The following is a 19690-nucleotide window of genomic DNA, read 5'->3' as shown; positions in this document are numbered from 1 at the left end:
TCCCCCTGCTCAAGAAAGCACATATACAGGCCCGTCTGAAGTTTGCCAATGAACATTTGAATGATTCAGAGGAGAACTGGGTGAAAGTGTTGTGGTCAGATGAGACCAAAATGGAGCTCTTTGGCATCAACTCAACTCGCCGTGTTTGGAGGAGGAGGAGGAATGCTGCCTATGACCCCAAGAACACCATCCCCACCGTCAAACATGGAGGTGGAAACATTATGCTTTGGGGGTGTTTTTCTGCTAAGGGGACAGGACAACTTCACCGCATGAAAGGGATGATGGACGGGGCCATGTACCGTCAAATCTTGGGTGAGAACCTCCTTCCCTCAGCCAGGGCATTGAAAATGGGTCGTGAATGGGTATTCCAGCATGACAATGACCCAAAACACACGGCCAAGGCAACTAAGGAGTGGCTCAAGAAGAAGCACATTAAGGTCCTGGAGTGGCCTAGCAAGTCTCCAGACTTTAATCCCATAGAAAATCTGTGGAGGGAGCTGAAGGTTCGAGTTGCCAAATGTCAGCCTCGAAACCTTAATGACTTGGAGAAGATCTGCAAAGAGGAGTGGGACAAAATCCCTACTGAGATGTGTGCAAACCTGGTGGCCAACTACAAGAAACGTCTGACCTCTGTGATTGCCAACAAGGGTTTTGCCACCAAGTACTAAATCATGTTTTGCAGAGGGATCAAATACTTATTTCCCTCATTAAAATGCAAATCAATTAATAACATTTTTCACATGCGTTTTTCTGGATTTTGTTGTTGTTATTCTGTCTCTCACTGTTCAAATAAACCTACCATTAAAATTATAGACTGATTATTTCTTTGTCAGTGGGCAAATGTACAAAATCAGCAGGGGATCAAATACTTTTTTCCCTCACTATATATATATATATATTTTAATGGAGCATTTATCTACTGCTTAGTCATCCAACCAGAGAACAATATTTATTCTTAGCCATACAATGGATATCAATCAATCAATGTAATAATCATTCCTACAGTGCTATCTACTGTTCAAACACATTTTAAAAATCAGTGGTCACCAACCTTTTCGGAGTCAAGATCACTTTCGTAGTCAAAAAGCAAGCAGAGATCTACCGCTCAGATGTATTTTTATTTTTATCATGACTTAAAAATGTAAGGCTATGCAACATTAACCTAATAAAACAGTTCTGTAGGAATGAGGTTTGTGCAGTAGACCTAATACATTATCACAGCATATTGGCTATTTGCTTGGCCTGCCAATATTGTTCTTCTCAGACCATATTATATTTCAAAACTCAAGCTTTGATAACAAAATAGAGTTGTAGTATCACTTGCAAGGCACATCTGAGAATGAATTGAAATAATTTGCAAATAATTATCTTTTGTATTTCACTGGACTGATGGTACCTGCATCTGATGGTCAGTCTCAGCGGAGGGAGAGAGCAGCAGAGGGTCTGCCTCATGTTCCCTGCTCTCTCCTTTCCTCTGGTGAGACTGACCAGAGAGCGGGGACACAGTCTTCCACCTAATGGCGAAACTCGAGTCATGCTACATTATATCTGCCTCATGCACAAATTCGTGATGTTCTTATGACCAGAGAAATGGTCATATAAAAAAAGACGCAACGAGCTGCTAATAATAAATATGCAGGCTTATCGATACACTTGGCTACTCATTCATTGCAACTGCAGTGCTGGTTGTAGCGCGAGTAGAAGTAGGGAGAAGCGTGTTGAATAAAAACAGTGTTGACAGTGCTGAATAAAACTTCCGTCTCGCTTCCGCATTGTCTCCGTGCTGCTGTGCTGTTTGTTGCTACTTGGCTACCTGCCAAACTATTCACGTTTTACTTTTAATAAACGTTTAATCAATCTCTGTGTTCAACAAATTTACCAACTTTTTAGTTTTGTCCTCACTCATCTTTTTTCGTTAAACTTTTTCACCCCGGACGTTTTATCCCGAGACAGAAGAGTCATTTTCCTGTGCGTTTTAGCTGCCAACTTTACTTTATTTTCCTTTCTTCCATCGCAACTTTTTTCCCTTATTCAACTTTTTCACTCCGGACGCTTTATCTGGACATGGTTCGTCAACATCTTCAACAGCCGAAGCTAAGTAGTAACATTAACATGATGTCTTCTAATTGCAGTCGCTGTACTCATAATATACAGGAGAACGATCGCCTTACGGCGAGAATAGCTGTGCTACAAGCCCAGCTTCAGACGCAATCGTTAGGCAAGGGTAATTTCAGTGTAGGAAAGGAAGAAACAGCGTCTGTGCCACCAGTAAGTACAGACAGTAACGTTAGTATAAATCCCCCCGCACAGTCCCCGCAGCCGGACAACTTTCTCATGGCTTCTGGAGGGAAATACTGTTGGAATGCTCAACCGGTGTCGCTCATTCAGCCGACAGAAACCTTCAACCGGTTTTCCCCATTATGTAGCGAGTCGGAGTCTGAGTCTGAGTCTTCTCTTGTCTCTACTCCTCCCGTTACGGGGTCTGAGACGCCGAAGGCTCCCACCATTAGCTCTGACAAATTGAAAACCCTAGTCATTGGCGACTCCATTACCCGCAGTATTAGACTTAAAACGAATCACCCAGCGATCATACACTGTTTACCAGGGGGCAGGGCTACCGACGTTAAGGCTAATCTAAAGATGGTGCTGGCTAAAGCTAAAACTGGCGAGTGTAGAGAGTATAGAGATATTGTTATCCACGTCGGCACCAACGATGTTAGGATGAAACAGTCAGAGGTCACCAAGTGCAACATAGCTTCAGCGTGTAAATCAGCTAGAAAGATGTGTCGGCATCGAGTAATTGTCTCTGGCCCCCTCCCAGTTAGGGGAAGTGACGAGCTCTACAGCAGAGTCTCAGCACTCAATCGCTGGTTGAAAACTGTTTTCTGCCCCTCCCAAAAGATAACATTTGTGGATAATTGGCCCTCTTTCTGGGACTCACCCACAAACAGGACCAAGCCTGACCTGCTGAGGAGTGACGGACTCCATCCTAGCTGGAGGGGTGCTCTCCTCTTATCTACCAACATAGATAGGGCTCTAACTCCTCTAGCCCCACAGTGAAATAGGGTGCAGGCCAGGCAGCAGGCTGTTAGCCAACCTGCCAGCTTAGTGGAGTCTGCCAATAGCATAGTCAGTGTAGTCAGCTCAGCCATACCCATTGAGACTGTGTCTGTGCCTCGACCTAGGTTGGGCAAAACTAAACATGGCGGTGTTCACCCTAGCAATCTTATTAGGATAAAGACCTCCTCCATTCCTGCCATTATTGAAAGAGATCGTGATACCTCACATCTCAAAATAGGGTTACTTAATGTTAGATCCCTCACTTCAAAGGCAGTCATAGTCAATGAACTAATCACTGATCATAATCTTGATGTGATTGGCCTGACTGAAACATGGCTTAAGCCTGATGAATTTGCTGTGTTAAATGAGGCCTCACCTCCTGGTTACACTAGTGACCATATTCCCCGTGCATCCCGCAAAGGCGGAGGTGTTGCTAACATTTACGATAGCAAATTTCAATTTACAAAAAAAAAAATGGCGTTTTCATCTTTTGAGCTTCTAGTCATGAAATCTATGCAGCCTACTCAATCACTTTTTATAGCTACTGTTTACAGGCCTCCTGGGCCATATACAGCGTTCCTCTCTGAGTTTCCTGAATTCCTATCAGACCTTGTAGTCATAGCAGATCATATTCTAATTTTTGGTGATTTTAATATTCACATGGAGAAGTCCACAGACCCACTCCAAAAGTCTTTCGGAGCCATCATCGACTCAGTGGGTTTTGTCCAACATGTCTCTGGACCTACTCACTGCCACAGTCATACTCTGGACCTAGTTTTGTCCCATGGAATAAATGTTGTAGATCTTAATGTTTTTCCACAAAATCCTGGACTATCGGACCACCATTTTATTACGTTTGCAATCGCAACAAATAATCTGCTCAGACCCCAACCAAGGAGCATCAAAAGTCGTGCTATAAATTCTCAGACAACACAAAAATTCCTTGATGCCCTTCCAGACTCCTTCTGCCTACCCAAGGACGTCAGAGGACAAAAATCAGTTAACCACTTAACTGAGGAACTCAATTTAACCTTGCGCAATACCCTAGATGCAGTTGCACCCCTAAAAACGAAAAACATTTGTCATAAGAAACTAGCTCCCTGGTATACAGAAAATACCCGAGCTTTGAAGCAAGCTTCCAGGAAATTGGAACGGAAATGGCGCCACACCAAACTGGAAGTCTTCCGACTAGCTTGGAAAGACAGTACCGTGCAGTACCGAAGAGCCCTCACTGCTGCTCGATCATCCTACTTTTCCAACTTAATCGAGGAAAATAAGAATAATCCAAAATTTCTTTTTGATACTGTTGCAAAGCTAACTAAAAAGCAGCATTCCCCAAGAGAGGATGGCTTTCACTTCAGCAGTAATAAATTCATGAACTTCTTTGAGGAAAAGATCATGACCATTAGAAAGCAAATTACGGACTCCTCTTTGAATCTGCGTATTCCTCCAGGGCTTAGCTGTCCTGGATCTGCACAGCTCTGCGAGGGCCTGGGATCGGGAGAGACACTTAAGTGTTTTAGTACTATATCTCTTGACACAATGATGAAAAGAATCATGGCCTCTAAACCTTCAAGCTGCATACTGGATCCTATTCCTACTAAACTGCTGAAGGAGCTGCTTCCTGTGCTTGGCCCTCCTATGTTGAACATAATAAACAGCTCTCTATCCACCGGATGTGTACCAAACTCACTAAAAGTGGCAGTGATAAAGCCTCTCTTGAAAAAGCCAAACCTTGACCCGGAAAATATAAAAAACTATCGGCCTATATCGAATCTTCCATTCCTCTCAAAAATTTTAGAAAAAGCTGTTGCGCAGCAACTCACTGCCTTTCTGAAGACAAACAATGTATACGAAATGCTTCAGTCTGGTTTTAGACCCCATCATAGCACTGAGACTGCACTTGTGAAGGTGGTAAATGACCTTTTAATGGCGTCAGACCGAGGCTCTGCATCTGTCCTCGTGCTACTAGACCTTAGTGCTGCCTTTGACACCATCGATCACCACATTCTTTTGGAGAGACTGGAAACCCAAATTGGTCTACACGGACAAGTTCTGGCCTGGTTTAGATCTTACCTGTCGGAAAGATATCAGTTTGTCTCTGTGAATGGTCTGTCCTCCGACAAATCAACTGTACATTTCGGTGTTCCTCAAGGTTCCGTTTTAGGACCACTATTGTTTTCACTATATATTTTACCTCTTGGGGATGTTATTCGAAAACATAATGTTAACTTTCACTGCTATGCGGATGACACACAGCTGTACATTTCAATGAAACATGGTGAAGCCCCAAAATTGCCCTCGCTAGAAGCCTGTGTTTCAGACATAAGGAAGTGGATGGCTGAAAACGTTTTACTTTTAAACTCGGACAAAACAGAGATGCTTGTTCTAGGTCCCAAGAAACAAAGAGATCTTCTGTTAAATCTGACAATTCATCTTGATGGTTGTAAAGTCGTCTCAAATAAAACTGTGAAGGACCTCGGCGTTACTCTTGACCCTGATCTCTCTTTTGACGAACATATCAAGACTGTTTCAAGGACAGCTTTTTTCCATCTACGTAACATTGCAAAAATCAGAAATTTTCTGTCCAAAAATGATGCAGAAAAATTAATCCATGCATTTGTTACTTCTAGGTTAGACTACTGCAATGCTCTATTTTCCGGCTACCCGGATAAAGCACTAAATAAACTTCAGTTAGTGCTAAATACGGCTGCTAGAATCCTGACTAGAACCAAGAAATTTGATCATATTACTCCAGTGCTAGCTTCCCTACACTGGCTTCCTGTTAAGGCAAGGGCTGATTTCAAGGTTTTACTGTTAACCTATAAAGCGTTACATGGGCTTGCTCCTACCTATCTTTCCGAGTTGGTCCTGCCGTACATACCAATACGTACGCTACGGTCACAAGACGCAGGCCTCCTAATTGTCCCTAGAATTTCTAAGCAAACAGCGGGAGGCAGGGCTTTCTCCTATAGATCTCCATTTTTATGGAACAGTCTGCCTACCCATGTGAGAGACGCAGACTCGGTCTCAACATTTAAGTCTTTACTGAAGACTTATCTCTTCAGTAGGTCATATGATTGAGTGTAGTCTGGCCCAGGAGTGTGAAGGTGAACGGAAAGGCTCTGGAGCAACGAACAGCCCTTGCTGTCTCTGCCGGGCCGGTTCCCCTCTCCACTGGGGTTCTCTGCCTCTAACCCTGTTGCAGGGGCTGAGTCACTGGCTTGCTGGTGCTCTTTCATGCCGTCCCTGGGAGGGGTGCGTCACTTGAGTGGGTTGAGTTACTGACGTGATCTTCCTGTCTGGGTTGGCGCCCCCCCTTGGTTTGTGCTGTGGTGGAGACCTCTGTGGGCTATACTCGGCCTTGTCTCAGGATTGTAAGTTGGTGGTTGAGGATATCCCTCTAGTGGTGCGGGGGCTGTGCTTTGGCAGAGTGGGTGGGGTTATATCCTTCCTGTTTGGCCCTGTCCGGGGGTTTCTTCGGATGGGGCCACAGTGTCTCCGGACCGCTCCTGTCTCAGCCTCCAGTATTTATGCTGCAGTAGTTTATGTGTCGGGGGGCTGGGGTTAGTTGGTTATACCTGGAGTACTTCTCCTGTCTTATCCAGTGTCCTGTGTGAATTTAAGTATGCTCTCTCTAATTCTCTCGTTCTCTCTTTCTCTCTGAGAACCTGAGCCCTAGGACCATACGTCAGGACTACCGGGCATGATGACACCTTGCTGTCCCCAGTCCGCCTGGCCTTGCTGCTATTCCAGTTTCAACTGTTCTGCCTGCGGTTACGAAACCCCTACCTGTCCCAGACCTGCTGTTTTCAACTCTTAATGATCGGCTATGAAAAGCCAACTGAGAGACCTGAGCCCTAGGACCATACGTCGGGACTACCGGCCGTGGTGACTCCTTGCTGTCCCCAGTCCGCCTGGCCTTGCTGCTATTCCAGTTTCAACTGTTCTGCCTGCGGTTATGGAACCCCTACCTGTCCCAGACCTGCTGTTTTCAACTCTTAATGATCGGCTATGAAAAGCCAACTGAGATTTATTCCTGATTATTATTTGACCATGCTTGTCACTTATGAACATTTTTGAACATCTTGGCATGGTTCTGTTATAATCTTCACCCGGCACAGCCAGAAGAGGACTGGCCACCCCTCATAGCCTGGTTCCTCTCTAGGTTTCTTCCTAGGTTTTCGCCTTTCTAGGGAGTTTTTCCTAGCCACCGTGCTTCTACACCTGCATTACTAGCTGTTTGGGGTTTTAGGCTGGGTTTCTGTACAGCACTTCGAGATATTAGCTGATGTAAGAAGGGCTATATAAAATAAAATTGATTGATTGATTGATTAACATGAACTCACTCATAAACACAGCAGCTAATTGCTGTATTCTTTGACAGTCTCTCTTTGGTCATGGTTTTAAAAAAAAGTTATGAAATCTCACGTAGGCTAGTATCAAACTTTGCTGTGTGGTCGTGGAAACTGTAGGCACGGTGATTTCAGCTATCCGATTGGCCAGCGCAGTAGGCGCACTTGATTTAGCGCTCTTGGTCCGTAGGGTAGGCAGAGTTTGTCCCTTTAGACAAATGAAATGGTTCAAAATGGGAACACTTTGCCTACCCGGCGCGCAGGGCTTCTGAATCAAGTGCACCTACCGCCAACAGCACAACACTAATACCAAAACAAATTGGAGTGCATGGCTTTATCATTTGTTTTTCTACAGAAATGTTTGGTGATCGACTAGGAATGCCTTGCGATCGACAGGTTGGTGACTACTGCTTTAAATGTATGTCAAGGAACAATTAGGTCTCTGAAATGATGGATGAGAATGACAAACCTTCAGACTTGTGTCACTGATTGACAGATTTACAACTTAATTATACAACTGTTAAGAAACGCAATAGTATGTGTCAATGGCTGCACCCACCTCCAAGTGACTCTGCCGTTCAGCAACCATTCTCTCATCTCGGTTTCCAAATAGTTTTTTGGGAGGGAATTCTAAAGCTGCAAGCTGGTATGGAAGGAGGTCATTAAGATCGTGCCAATTATATTACTATTATCTACAATAGGCGAGGACGTGTAGTATGTGGTAATTCCTAGTTCATCAAATTATTTTACCTCGGGGTATTTCATCTTGAGAGTTTTGTGCATTTCCCGAAAGCGGCTGTATCTCCTGAAGACGGTCCATGTTTCTTCCATTACAGTGATCTAAAGAGAGAGGAAAATAATACTGAGTACAAGGCTGATACAACTAACTCATTGAATAATGCCAGAATTCAAAATGGAGAACTCAGTAAGTAGTATGATATGGACCTATCAGACATGTATGCGAGACCAGAGACCGCAAAGCGATGATCCTGGATCTTGAGAGATACTTAACAAGAGAAGCTTACCTTAATTTCAAACTCAAAGTGCTCATCTTTCCCTTGCCCTCGGAGAACGTAGCGAGGAATGCTAATTTTAACGGGGTCCTTTAGGCAGTCAGAGTTGTTCCCAAGAGGGACAGAGACAAATCGCTGCTGGGAAAAACATGGGTGGAAAGAAAGGAAAATGGGAGAGAGCGAGAGAAACATGGACAGGAAGGTGTAGTCTTATTTATATGACAACAGTGAACAGGTACGAAACAGAACAGCTAGATACAACCAGGCAACACAAACAAAGGCTTATACAGAACACAATCTTTATTTTTTGTTAAAACAATTAACCATCTTTTATTAACATTATTGCAGTGATCATAGTCACAAGTCATATTGTACGTCAGACATTCTTCATATTACGCTTCACACATATTCCTCAAAAGCATATTGCACATTACAATTCGCCATATGATGAATATGTGTAAACGGATACACAAACATATTGAAGAAAACAATTTCACCAGCCATAAGTGATTGATGTGAGCATTCATGTAAGAACAGAGGGAGAGCTAAGCTGACTACATGAAAATGACACAATATTACCTGTAGTGGGAAAGAAAATCTATGAAATATCCAATTAACTACACCAATACAAAACAATTAGGTTTGTGAGTAAAATTGTTCTTAAAGTGACAATGAAGGATTGACTATGATTTGATTAATGTGTACCACCACAGTGGCAGTTTGTTAAGAAGAGAAGCATTAAAATATACTATAAAATACTTTAAAATCAATAGCAGCCATTGGCGTTAGACCTTTAAAATTTAGTATTTGATCTGTATTCATAATATGGAAATGTATTTTCTTATAACACAATGTTCATGAGGATCCTTTAGATGACTTTCAATAAAATGTTACATTGACATTGTGGACATACATTAACAATTACAAAAGGCATGGTTCCCATGTTACAAGAATAATGGGTTTTTTGGATATGATTTTCAACTAATCAAACAAATAATTTAAACAGAGTCTTAAATACACATCGGAAGTGGTAGGACGGTGCCGCCATGCTCAAACAAAATAAGATTTACAAGTGAAATCTTTACTATAATGTTGCTAAACTCTTGTAGTATGCAAACCCTAATGTTATCAGTCTAGCTAGCTGATTATTATACTCAGAACTGCAGTTGGCTGACAATACTGAATTTAGCTGGCTAGCCAACTCACCATGGCTTTCTTGCTCAAGTGCAATGCTGACAGAAAACAAGACGAGTTCAGCAGGACGGCACAGTCTTTACGCTTCAGGCCTGCAGTGGCAGTTAAGCTCCTTTCCTTTTATTACCTATTAGCATTACATCCTTTTATGACCTGGAAGCACATCCGTAAATCAGGTTGACAGATGATTGATTAGGATTGCTGCATCCGAGGTAGAGCTGAAAGTTAATTTCCAGGAATCAGCTGGGGGCCTGCAATCAGAAGGTGGAGGGACAATGGCTAAGCCTTTCCTGGTCTTTCTTTTGGTCTCAATCTGCCCTTTGTGAGTCATGGAGAATAAGATGTCAAGCACCATACATCTGTCGCTGTGTCTCACAAGCACACATCGGATGTCTGAGCGTCTGCGCAGCTCTACTCCCCGAAACTGGGGTTGGATGGGAACCAGAGTTGAGCCTCGAGGTACCGGGTGGAACACGGCATCCTCTTGCACCAGGCCTATGTGGTTGTCGGTGAGAAAGAACTGGCAAAGGACAACTTGGCGCGAGGTGGAATAGTTTTCCACCTTGATGGAAGTGTAGAGAAGAAGGTGTATGTTAGCCAAGGAGGGCCTGTTAGGTCCTTCCATGTTGCCGTGCAGGATGTAGAGCAGGTCAGCCATGACCCTCTTAAAGCGCGAGGTAACACAGAGGCCACTATCCAGCAGGAGGTCTGGAACGTGGGACCTCCAGTCCAGAGAGAGGCGCAAGAGGTCTCCACGAAGCAAGGGGTAGGCTTCTGGGCCTTCCTGAACCTCTGCCGGGGCAAGGATCTTCAGCAGAGTACAGCATAGCTCCTGGGTAAGCGCTTTGCTGTGGGTGAAGATGACCAAGATGGTGTCTTCAGTGGAACCCAGGAGTCGTACATGCTGCCCAGCAAAGCTCACTTGGATCTCCTTGATGTGCAAGAGACTGAAGTGGTGAAAAACTGCCAAAGGCTGGTTGTTACCCAAACCAGTACCAGCGGAGACTGCATAGAGGTCGGTTTCAGATAACAGTAAGCAACTTGGTTGTGGTGTAGGCTGTTTGCAATTGGCAATGCTTAGCCAGTAGATACCCAAAAGGTGGTGGGAAGAGGCAGCGATCTTAGGCGTCACACAGTACAAACGATGCATCATCTTCTGAAGAGGAAGAGACTGTAATTCCGAAAGGCATTTGGGAAACTCCACGAGCGTCTGACAATAAACTACAGGCTTCCCATCTTTGTATGTAGTCACAGAGCCTTTAGGCCATAATGAAATGTCCGGAGTTGCAGACACATTACCTTTCTCAGGTACATTTAAAAGGCAATTGCCTGTCAAATTGGCAAAATGAACTTTATTCTGCCTTGAGTCGGGTTTCATTGAAGGTTCAAGCTGCTTTTTCTGAACAAGTGGAAGATCTTTTGTTACTATGGTCATGTACTGAGAGAATGTACTATTCAATGCTGAAGTTTCTCCTGCTCGAACCTGCCGAATTATATCACGTGTACTCTGCAGATATCGTCCAGCGTCGTTGTAAACTCCAGACAGCTTGCCTGCCAAGTATCCAAGGACGTAACTCTGTTTGGCTCCCAGTTCGTTGGTTAGTAGATCCGGTTCTGAAGTTACCAGATTACTCTGCACCTGCCCGTTTACAGACTCTTTAGGGATCTTGTTGAGACCAAAGTAGCCCTTGATGGTGATTTGTCTCTTTGAGCTTAGTCTCAGTATGGGGACTTCAGAATTTATCACGGTTGCAGTGTCGTTACTTGTCTTGCTTGTGTTCTGAACTTGGTCTTTGGTTCCTTCCACAGAGTCAAACTGTGAGAGAGTGTGCAACAGTGGGTTCTCTGTTCTGGTTTCTCTGGACTGAGAATATGATAGACTTTTGGTCTTGTCATCAACAATGTAGCAACTCAAATTGGTTTCTTCCTCATCTGGCCTACATTGGCTGTTATTTCCATCTTCACTGGCTATGGTGTTTGTAGACCTAAATCTCCAGTCCTTGGTTTTAAATTCACAGCCATTGTTCTCGCTCTCAGCTTGGTCAACCTTCCCCTTCACTCCCACCTGCCACCATTTAGCTTTTTCACCCTCTTTATAAGGCATTATGTCCTTTTCTGGCAAGACTTTGGTTTCCCTTTCTGGGTTGCCGATTTTATCTAACTCAGAGTGGTCTTTGCCGCTGCCTTCTTCAGAACTTGTTGTATGCCCTTCCAGGTGAGTGCTTGTCTCAAGTCCTGGGACGTACAGGAAGCTACGCCACAGCAAGGGCATGGAGTCTTTCTGTGTGGACAAGGGGGGATTCCATGACTATAACTTCAAACCAGAGATCAAAAGCTCTGAATTATAGTCTTTCAAGTATTCATTCTCACCCCAGTAAATTAAGGTCTTCCTCCACCAAGTGTAAAAATCCAGTTGTGATTGAAATAAAATCCAGATGAGCAAGATTACAATTGAAAAGGGAATTAAAGAGATTGATGCTTGTTATGGAGCATGAATACAAAAGTACACACCCCAGGCTTCCATGCAACCTTGACCTTCCCTTTTTGCTTACAAAACCAGATATCAACCCTGTTTGGCTGGACATTTCCCCTTATCCTGTTCTACACTTAGGTTGGCCTACTCTGTCAGTGACTGGTTTCCTTTAGCCAATTCAGTATTTTATTCAATTTCCTGCTTCTTTGTGATTGTGTGGATTTTTCTAGTCAATATCCCCATAAACAGCTATATTCTTAAGTTTTTGCCATTTCTTTATAAAGACCTTAAATGTTCTTGGTTTAGGAATCTTCTATGTTCATCAGATACAAATTTGAGATTCCTGTAAAATAGGATGTTCCCTAAAGCACCTTTTACAAACGGCATGCCTCTTTTCATAGTTGGTGTGGTGGTTAGTGAAGATTCAGCATGATTGCCACTCAAGTTAAATTAATGTTTAAAAATGTCTGGTTAGTTTCTTCATCTCCAACCAAAAAATTGAAAACTCAACTCTTACCTCATATTTCAATTTCCTAGAGTTGACACGGTTTTGCAGCTTGTCATCATCCTGTAATGAATAAGAACACACTTCTAAGCAATGACAAACAATTCCTAAAAGATACAATGTAATGTCAAATTCATCTCAAACTAAAATTACATATGCTGTGACAAATGGACAATTTTGCCATCAGGCAAGCAGAGTTCCTCTCATATTGGGGAAAAGAAAAGCAAACCAGGCAAAACATCATCCACATACAAACAAATTAGAGAAGGGTTGGAAAAACACCCCACTTGATTGGTCCATGTAACCTCTATAGAGAATAATCAGAAATGCATGCCGATTATAGTCCATTCTGTATACCCTGTGTCGAGGACCTGTGTTTACCTCATCTGTTAATCTAACAGAGCTAGATTCATTAACTTATTTGTCCTCCTGTAGGAATGAAGAACTTCATATAATTAATTGCTATTTTTCGAAGGCACAATTTCCAAATTGGGGTTCCTTTATTATGCTCCGATTGTATGGGAGGCTACAGTAACTATGTCTTTATGAGTTTGAACATGAGAAATATCACTATCTTAATATTGCATATGCTCTGTACGGAGAATGCAAACAAAGCAATGTGTCACTGATGCTTACCTGCGGAGATTCAGATGAAAGTGCGAGCTCAATGTTTTTGTCACCATTGAGGAGGTTCAGCTTCTGTAACCTTCTCTTAACCTCCTCCTCAATGTATGCATTTATCCTGTCAACGGAAAAGGTCATTTATTAGATACTCAAAATCTACAATGGCCAGATCAACCCTAGGGTCCAAAAATAATGCATCTTTATCATGATCATCTGGTAGTAACTTTGACATCTACATTTCATCATTCTCCACCTACAACAGATTTGCCTGTGCCGTTTCTGGCTATCATTGTGAATATTGCAAAAGGATGACACATACAGTGCCTTCAGAAAGTATTCACACCCATTTACTTTCTCCAAATGTTATTGTGTTACAAAGTGGGATTAAAATGGATTTGTCTTTTTTTTGTCAACGATCTACACAAAATGTCAAAGTGGAAGAGAAATTCTAACAGTTGTAAATAATCATTACAAAAAAAACATCTCTTGATTAGATAAGTATTCAGTCCCCTGAGCCAATACATGTTAGAATCACAATTACAGCTGTGAGTCTTTTTGGATAAGTCTAAGAGCTTTCCACACCTGGATTGTGCAACATTTGCCCATTATTCTTTTCAAAAGTCTTCAAGCTCTGTCAAATTGGTTGTTGATCATTGCTAGACAACCATTTTCAGGTCTTGCCATAGATTTTCAAGCAGATTTAAGTCAAAACTAACTCTGCCACTCAGGAACATTCACTGTCTTCTTGGTAAGCAACTCCAGTGTAGATCTGGCCTTGTGTTTTAGATTATTGTCCTGCTGAAAGGTGAATTCATCTCCCAGTGTTTGGTGGAATGCCGACTGAACCAGGTTTTCCTCTAGGATTTTGCCTGTGCTTAGCTCCATTCCGTTTCTTTTTTATCCTGGAAAAACTCCCCAGTCCTTAACTATTACAAGCACACCCATAACATGATGCAGCCACCACTATGCTTGAAAATATGGAGAGTGATACTCAGTAATGTGTTGTATTGGACTTGCCACAAACATAACACTTTGTATTCTGGACAAAAGGTTAATTGCTTTGCCGCATTCTTTGCAGTATTACTTTACTGCCTGTTTTGGAATATGTTTTATTCTGTACAGGCTTCCTTCTTTTCACTGTCAATTAGGTTAGTTGTGGAGTAACTACAATGTTGTTAATCCATTCTGTTTTCTCCTATCATAGCCATTAAACTCTGTAACCATTTTAAAGTCACCAATGGCCTCATGGTGAAATCCCTGAGCGGTTTCCTTCCTTTCTGGCAACTGAGTTAGGAAGGACGCCTGTATCTTTGTAGTGACTGGGTGTATTGATACACCATCCAAAGTATAATTCATAACTTCACCATGCTCAAAGGGATATTCAATGTCTGCTTTTCTTTAATGTATTTCTTATCTACCAATAGGTGCCCTTCTTTGCAAGGCATTGGAAAACTTCCCTGGTCTTTGTGGTTGAATCTGTGTTTGAAATTCACTGCTCGACTGAGGTACCATACAGATAAATGTATGTATGGGTACAGCGATGAGGTAGTCATAAAAAAAATCCTGTTAATAAATATTATTGCTCACAGAGTGAGTACATGCAACTTATTATGTGACTTGTTAAGCGAATATTTAGTCCTGAACTCATTTAGGCTAGCCATCATTTTGAAAAACATAATTCCATGTGGTATTGTGTGTAGACCAGTGACAAAAAAATCTCAATTTAATCCATTTTAAATTCAGGCTGAAACAACAAAATGTGGAAAAAGTAAAGGGGTGTGAATACTTTCTGAAGGCACTGTACCTGTCATCTGCGATAGGCAGCACTGGGGATAGGCTCTGGATTGGGCTGACAGGGGGAGTGCTGAGGCCGGTCTTTTCATCGCCGCTCCCAGTGTGATTCCTTCCACTTCCCTCAGTCTTACTGATCCTCTGCTTCAGCTTTTGGATTTCCCGCTCCACCCTGAGGATATGGAGAGAAGATGGAGAGTTGTCATGTGTCTATCGACCCAAAGAGTCATGATAAATACACTCATTCCACAAAAACTATGACAATATCATTATAAAAAGGCAGAGTTACTTATTTATCGTGTCCATAATCATATTACCAATTGAGGAACACCCTTTTAGACAGGAGGGATTGACCAATGTGATAATACCATCATCAACGACACTCATTTACCATCTCTCAACATCTATCATCTCTTGAAACTTTAACATCAGCTTATCTACATTTTCCATAATTATGTGGACAGCAATGGGTCTACCACACACCTTCCACTAGAGGACACATGTTTTACTATTCATTGATTCTCACCTCTCATGGTCGAGTTCCCGCGCGGGCCCCAGAATGGAGGCCTTGCGCCTGGATTCCTCACTCTCGGGGTCCAGCGAGACACTGCGCTTCAGCACTGAGTGCCTTCTCTCCAGGCGTGCCACCGCCTGCTCCAGGGCCTCATGCTGCTGCTTCTCCCGCGACTCCAGGATCTCCTTCTCCTTGCGCCGCACTTTCTCCTCCTGGCGTGCCACGTTGGCCGTGAACTCGTATGTCTCCTGCAGCTGCTGAAGCTGCTCGGCGCTGGCACAGTGTGAGGTAAGGCGCTCCTCCTTCTCCTCAAGTTCCTTCTCCACCTGGTACAGGGTGTTGTCTAGTCCCAGGGAGATGTTGGAAATGCTGCCAGCGCCAGAGAAGCATCCGAGTTTCAGCAGCTCCTCCGCCCTCTGCCTTTCCTCGGCCACCGCCGGCAGGAGGCTGTCTGTTAGGCTGGCTAGCCGGCGCTCCTTGAAGAGGAGGCGCTGCTCGGCCTGGTGCATCCGCTGCTCCTCCTGGGAGAGTTCCGAGGCGTCCTGCGCCCCCTTCTCCTGGGTCTCTCGCAGCTGTCGCTGATGCTCCTTGTGGGTGTGAACCAGGAGGGCCAGGGCAGCGCGCTCTGACGCCACCTCCTTCTCCAGGCACTCCTTCTGCTGCCGGAGCCCCTCCTCCAACTGACCCAGCTCCTCCACCTGCGCTGCCTTGAAGTCCGTGTAACGGACCTGGGCGGCGCGCCCGGCCTCCTCGCCCATTCCGTTGCAGTCGGAGCGCCCGCTGGTCTCCTTGGCGCAGAGCAGCGCCTCGCGGATCTCTGCCAGGGCACGGCGCTCCTCGTCCAGGCGCCGGGTGTCCTCGCGGGTCAGCAGGGCGGCCGCCGCCTCGTGACGCTCCCTCAGCTGCTCTTCCAGGCGCCCCACCAGGCCTAGCTGCTCCATCTCGCGCTCCTCCAGCCTCCGCCTCTCCGCCTCCAGCCGTACCCCCTGCTCCACGTGCTCCCGCTTCAGCCGCTCCAGCTCGCGGAAGACCTCCGCCTGCTCGGCACGCTCTGCCGCCTCACTATGGCGGCGCGCCTCCTCGTCCTGTGTCTTCTCATCCTCGCGCTCCTCCTGCTGCTGCTGCTTCTGGCGCCGCTGTAGCTCCGGCTCCTGGGTCTCGCGGTGGCGCTCCTCCTCAAAGCGCTGCTTCTCAGCCAGGAGGTCGCGCAGGCGACTCTCGATGTCCTGGCTGCGGCATCGGAGGGTCTCCTCCTGGTGGCGGATGCGCTGCTGCACCTGCTCCGACTCCTTGCGCTGGGACTCTACTTCCTGTTGCAGGAGCTCCAGCTCCGCCTTCTCGCACTTCTGCCTCTCTTCCATCTCCTTAATCAGCCTCCTGCACCCCAACCAAATACAGACAAATCATGAAACACTATGCAATTCGCCAAAAACATACATAGCAAACAATACATTTTTTGTACAATTGCTTTTAACAATAACAAGAGTCTCCAACACTTTTTTGTTGTTGTTTTATTTTAGTTTTTTATTAAAAATAAATGCACTGTTGGTTAAGGGCTGTAAGTAAGCATTTCACTGTAATGTCTGCACCTGTTGTATTCAGCGCATGTGGCCAATAAAATAAGATTTGATTTGAATAAATCATGTGATGTCAGCATATTTGCTTTTAAAGCACACCGTTCCTACAATGTGGTGCATTACAGGTGACTAGTGAGTAAACATTGTTGGACTTTTTTTATATAGTCAAAATGTGAGCATGTTTGTGTGTGTGTCTCCCCTCGCACCTTTTGTGTTCCAGCTTCTCCAGCTCTTCCCGTTGCTGCCTCTCAAATTCCAACCTAGGCAAGTACACCAATAGCATTTAGCTGGCTTAATAACAATGACAGTGAGACTGGACTCACACACACAGCACATAACAGTATTACTCAACGAGACGGCATGATCACAGAAATGAAGGCTGCAATTGGCACATGGAATGACTGAAGAGCTTCATACAAGGCAATGGATGTCAAAGCTTGATGTCATCATTATGCGCCAAAACAGTGATTGAAGCAAGCGGGGCGATGTTCAAAATCATTATAAAAACAAGACGAGACGATGATGGCTTATGTTCAAACAACGGTGGTGGTGGCTGGACAAAGTGAAAAAGATGTGTCATGTTTCACTAGCATTGTTAAAACAAAGCAGTGAACATTGAACACTGGTTGGGTCTACCTGAGATAGATGGGCCCCTTTTCAGTGAAGAGACTGCCAAGGGAGGGTTCAGAGATACATTAGTTACTGTACTTTTAAAATTAGACTCAATGAAGAGCAATAGTCACACAAATGAGTTAAAACAACACAGCAATAACCGTTACCAACGTTCACTAAATACTGGCTGTGTATTCCTCAGAATATCCATGGTTACTCTAGACCTACTAATATAGTTTTTTGTGTTGTCCATGTATGCATACCTACCTAGTAGGTCGTTCTAGGTTTAAAAAAAATCCAGTTTAGGTCTAAATCGGAGTAAGAGCTATTGCATTACTTGTTGTATTGTACAAAACTGAAATGGAAGACTATGTACTTCCTCCACAAGGGGTGCTGTACAACAACAAAACAAATGCATTCTCTAGCGGTTCTGTACAAGCAGAATTAATCTCTGGCTCAACAGATTTTTGGAGAGTTAGTAATAGAATCAATGAAGGCCATACAGTTTGAGTGATGTGGCATTTGTGACGAGCAGCGTTACCAGCTCACATGATTTCAGCTTGAGTCACAGCAGTTGCAATGTCACAGACCTCCTCCAATCCAAAGTACATTCCCCCCCCCCCCATTTCCATTTTGAGCTACACCTGTGCCAACTGCCTAGACCATCATAAACTGCCAGTACACTGATGTCTTTGACTGGGCACTGTAACATTGTTATTCAGCAAAGAAAAAAAGTGTTTTTCTTTTTTTTTTACAACCAATCCACTGCTTCAGTCAGTGGTCACGTGAGTGAGCAGTAACGGACCTAAGCGAATGGAGGAAAAGGAGTGCTTCTGAACTGCTGAGAAGGCAGGGGGAACTGCGCAGAGGGAGTTGGGGTGAATCGTTCATGCGCTGGAGCATACATCTGACTAATCCCAAACCAGCCCCTACTGCCTACTCCCCATGCACTTCTGGAGATCTGAGAGGAATAGATTAGTATAAGAAATATGGGAACAGCTTCACCTTGCCCTCTGTTAGACTAGGTGGAGTTTTCGCCATATTGCTTACACCCATCCATTCCTCTCAGATCTCCACAAGTACATAGACAGTAGGGGCTAGGGGCTGATTTGGGATTAGGTGATACATACACCCACATACACTCACCCTGGGTTGTAGAGCATTACTGTGGAGAGGTTCTCACATGATTTGTTGAGATCGGTCATGGACAGACTGAAGGAGGAGAGCAGTCCACTCTGGGAAAAATGACCAACACACAACAAAGGTCAACATGACCATTGACCTCATGATGACTCATTGGTGAGTCGCCTACATCCTACCAGGCTTACAGTAAACGTGCCCTTCCACTAGATGGTTATGTCAAATCAACGTTTATTGGTCGCGTACACAGATCTGCAGATGTTATCGCAGGTGCAACGAAATGCTTGGCTACATGAGTAATAAGCTATAAGAGTCATGACTTACTTGATTTAAACCCTTAGGGAGCATGTGTCATCCACATATCTAATAATAATAATAATCTAATATCTAATAACTTATGACTGATACCGCAACTAATAAGCTTCTTTAAAACGCCTTTGAGAGACAGAGCCTTTGGTATTACCTTCCTCTTCTCCCTTAGTTTAGCTGCCTCTTTAGGGTGGTTGAAACGGAACATGTTGGTTCTCCCCAGCAGGATGACAGCACCTATCAAACACAATAGAACTAGAAACATTGAATAAGATAATAAGGAATAAAACTACATAGGGCGGGAAATGCACATGGGTGGGTTTTACTACTGCTAAAATGACTACAGATCAGTAAATGTGGGATTGTGCATTCACAGAACAATCATTGCGTTGGCTGGCTAAAAGCGTGCTAACGCTAGTTGGATAGTCCATCTGTAGATGCTCTACGGACTATACACAGACTGTATAAAACATTAGGAAAACCTGTTCTTTCCATGATATAGACTGACCAGGTGAAAGCTATG

General features: G+C 44.0%; 1 protein-coding gene across 7 annotated transcripts in view; it reads right to left on the bottom strand.

Moving 5' to 3' along the window:
* LOC311130940 (kinesin-like protein KIF16B) overlaps positions 1-19690 on the bottom strand; it is a 37554-nt gene that overhangs the window by 3705 nt on the left and 14159 nt on the right. Inside the window, exons 16-25 of one of the 7 annotated variants that reach the window (XM_084163760.1) lie at positions 19322-19422; positions 18865-18953; positions 17313-17366; positions 15542-16906; positions 15011-15187; positions 13237-13342; positions 12613-12663; positions 8441-8566; positions 8166-8255; positions 7975-8058 (exon numbers count right to left, since the gene is read on the bottom strand). In XM_084163760.1, coding sequence (XP_084019886.1) covers positions 7975-8058; positions 8166-8255; positions 8441-8566; positions 12613-12663; positions 13237-13342; positions 15011-15187; positions 15542-16906; positions 17313-17366; positions 18865-18953; positions 19322-19422 — 2243 coding nt within the window. Of the gene's footprint in view, positions 1-7974; positions 8059-8165; positions 8256-8440; positions 8567-8708; positions 11904-12612; positions 12664-13236; positions 13343-15010; positions 15188-15541; positions 16907-17312; positions 17367-18864; positions 18954-19321; positions 19423-19690 lie in introns of those variants that run through there. The other 6 variants (XM_084163761.1, XM_084163763.1, XM_084163757.1 and 3 more) reach the window with 6 other exon arrangements.

Source organism: Coregonus lavaretus (assembly GCF_964263955.1).
Source record: "Coregonus lavaretus genome assembly, chromosome: 6".
Taxonomy (NCBI): domain Eukaryota; kingdom Metazoa; phylum Chordata; class Actinopteri; order Salmoniformes; family Salmonidae; genus Coregonus; species Coregonus lavaretus.
The sequence above is the reverse complement of the archived record's forward strand: the minus strand, read 5'-3'. Positions and strand labels throughout refer to the sequence as shown.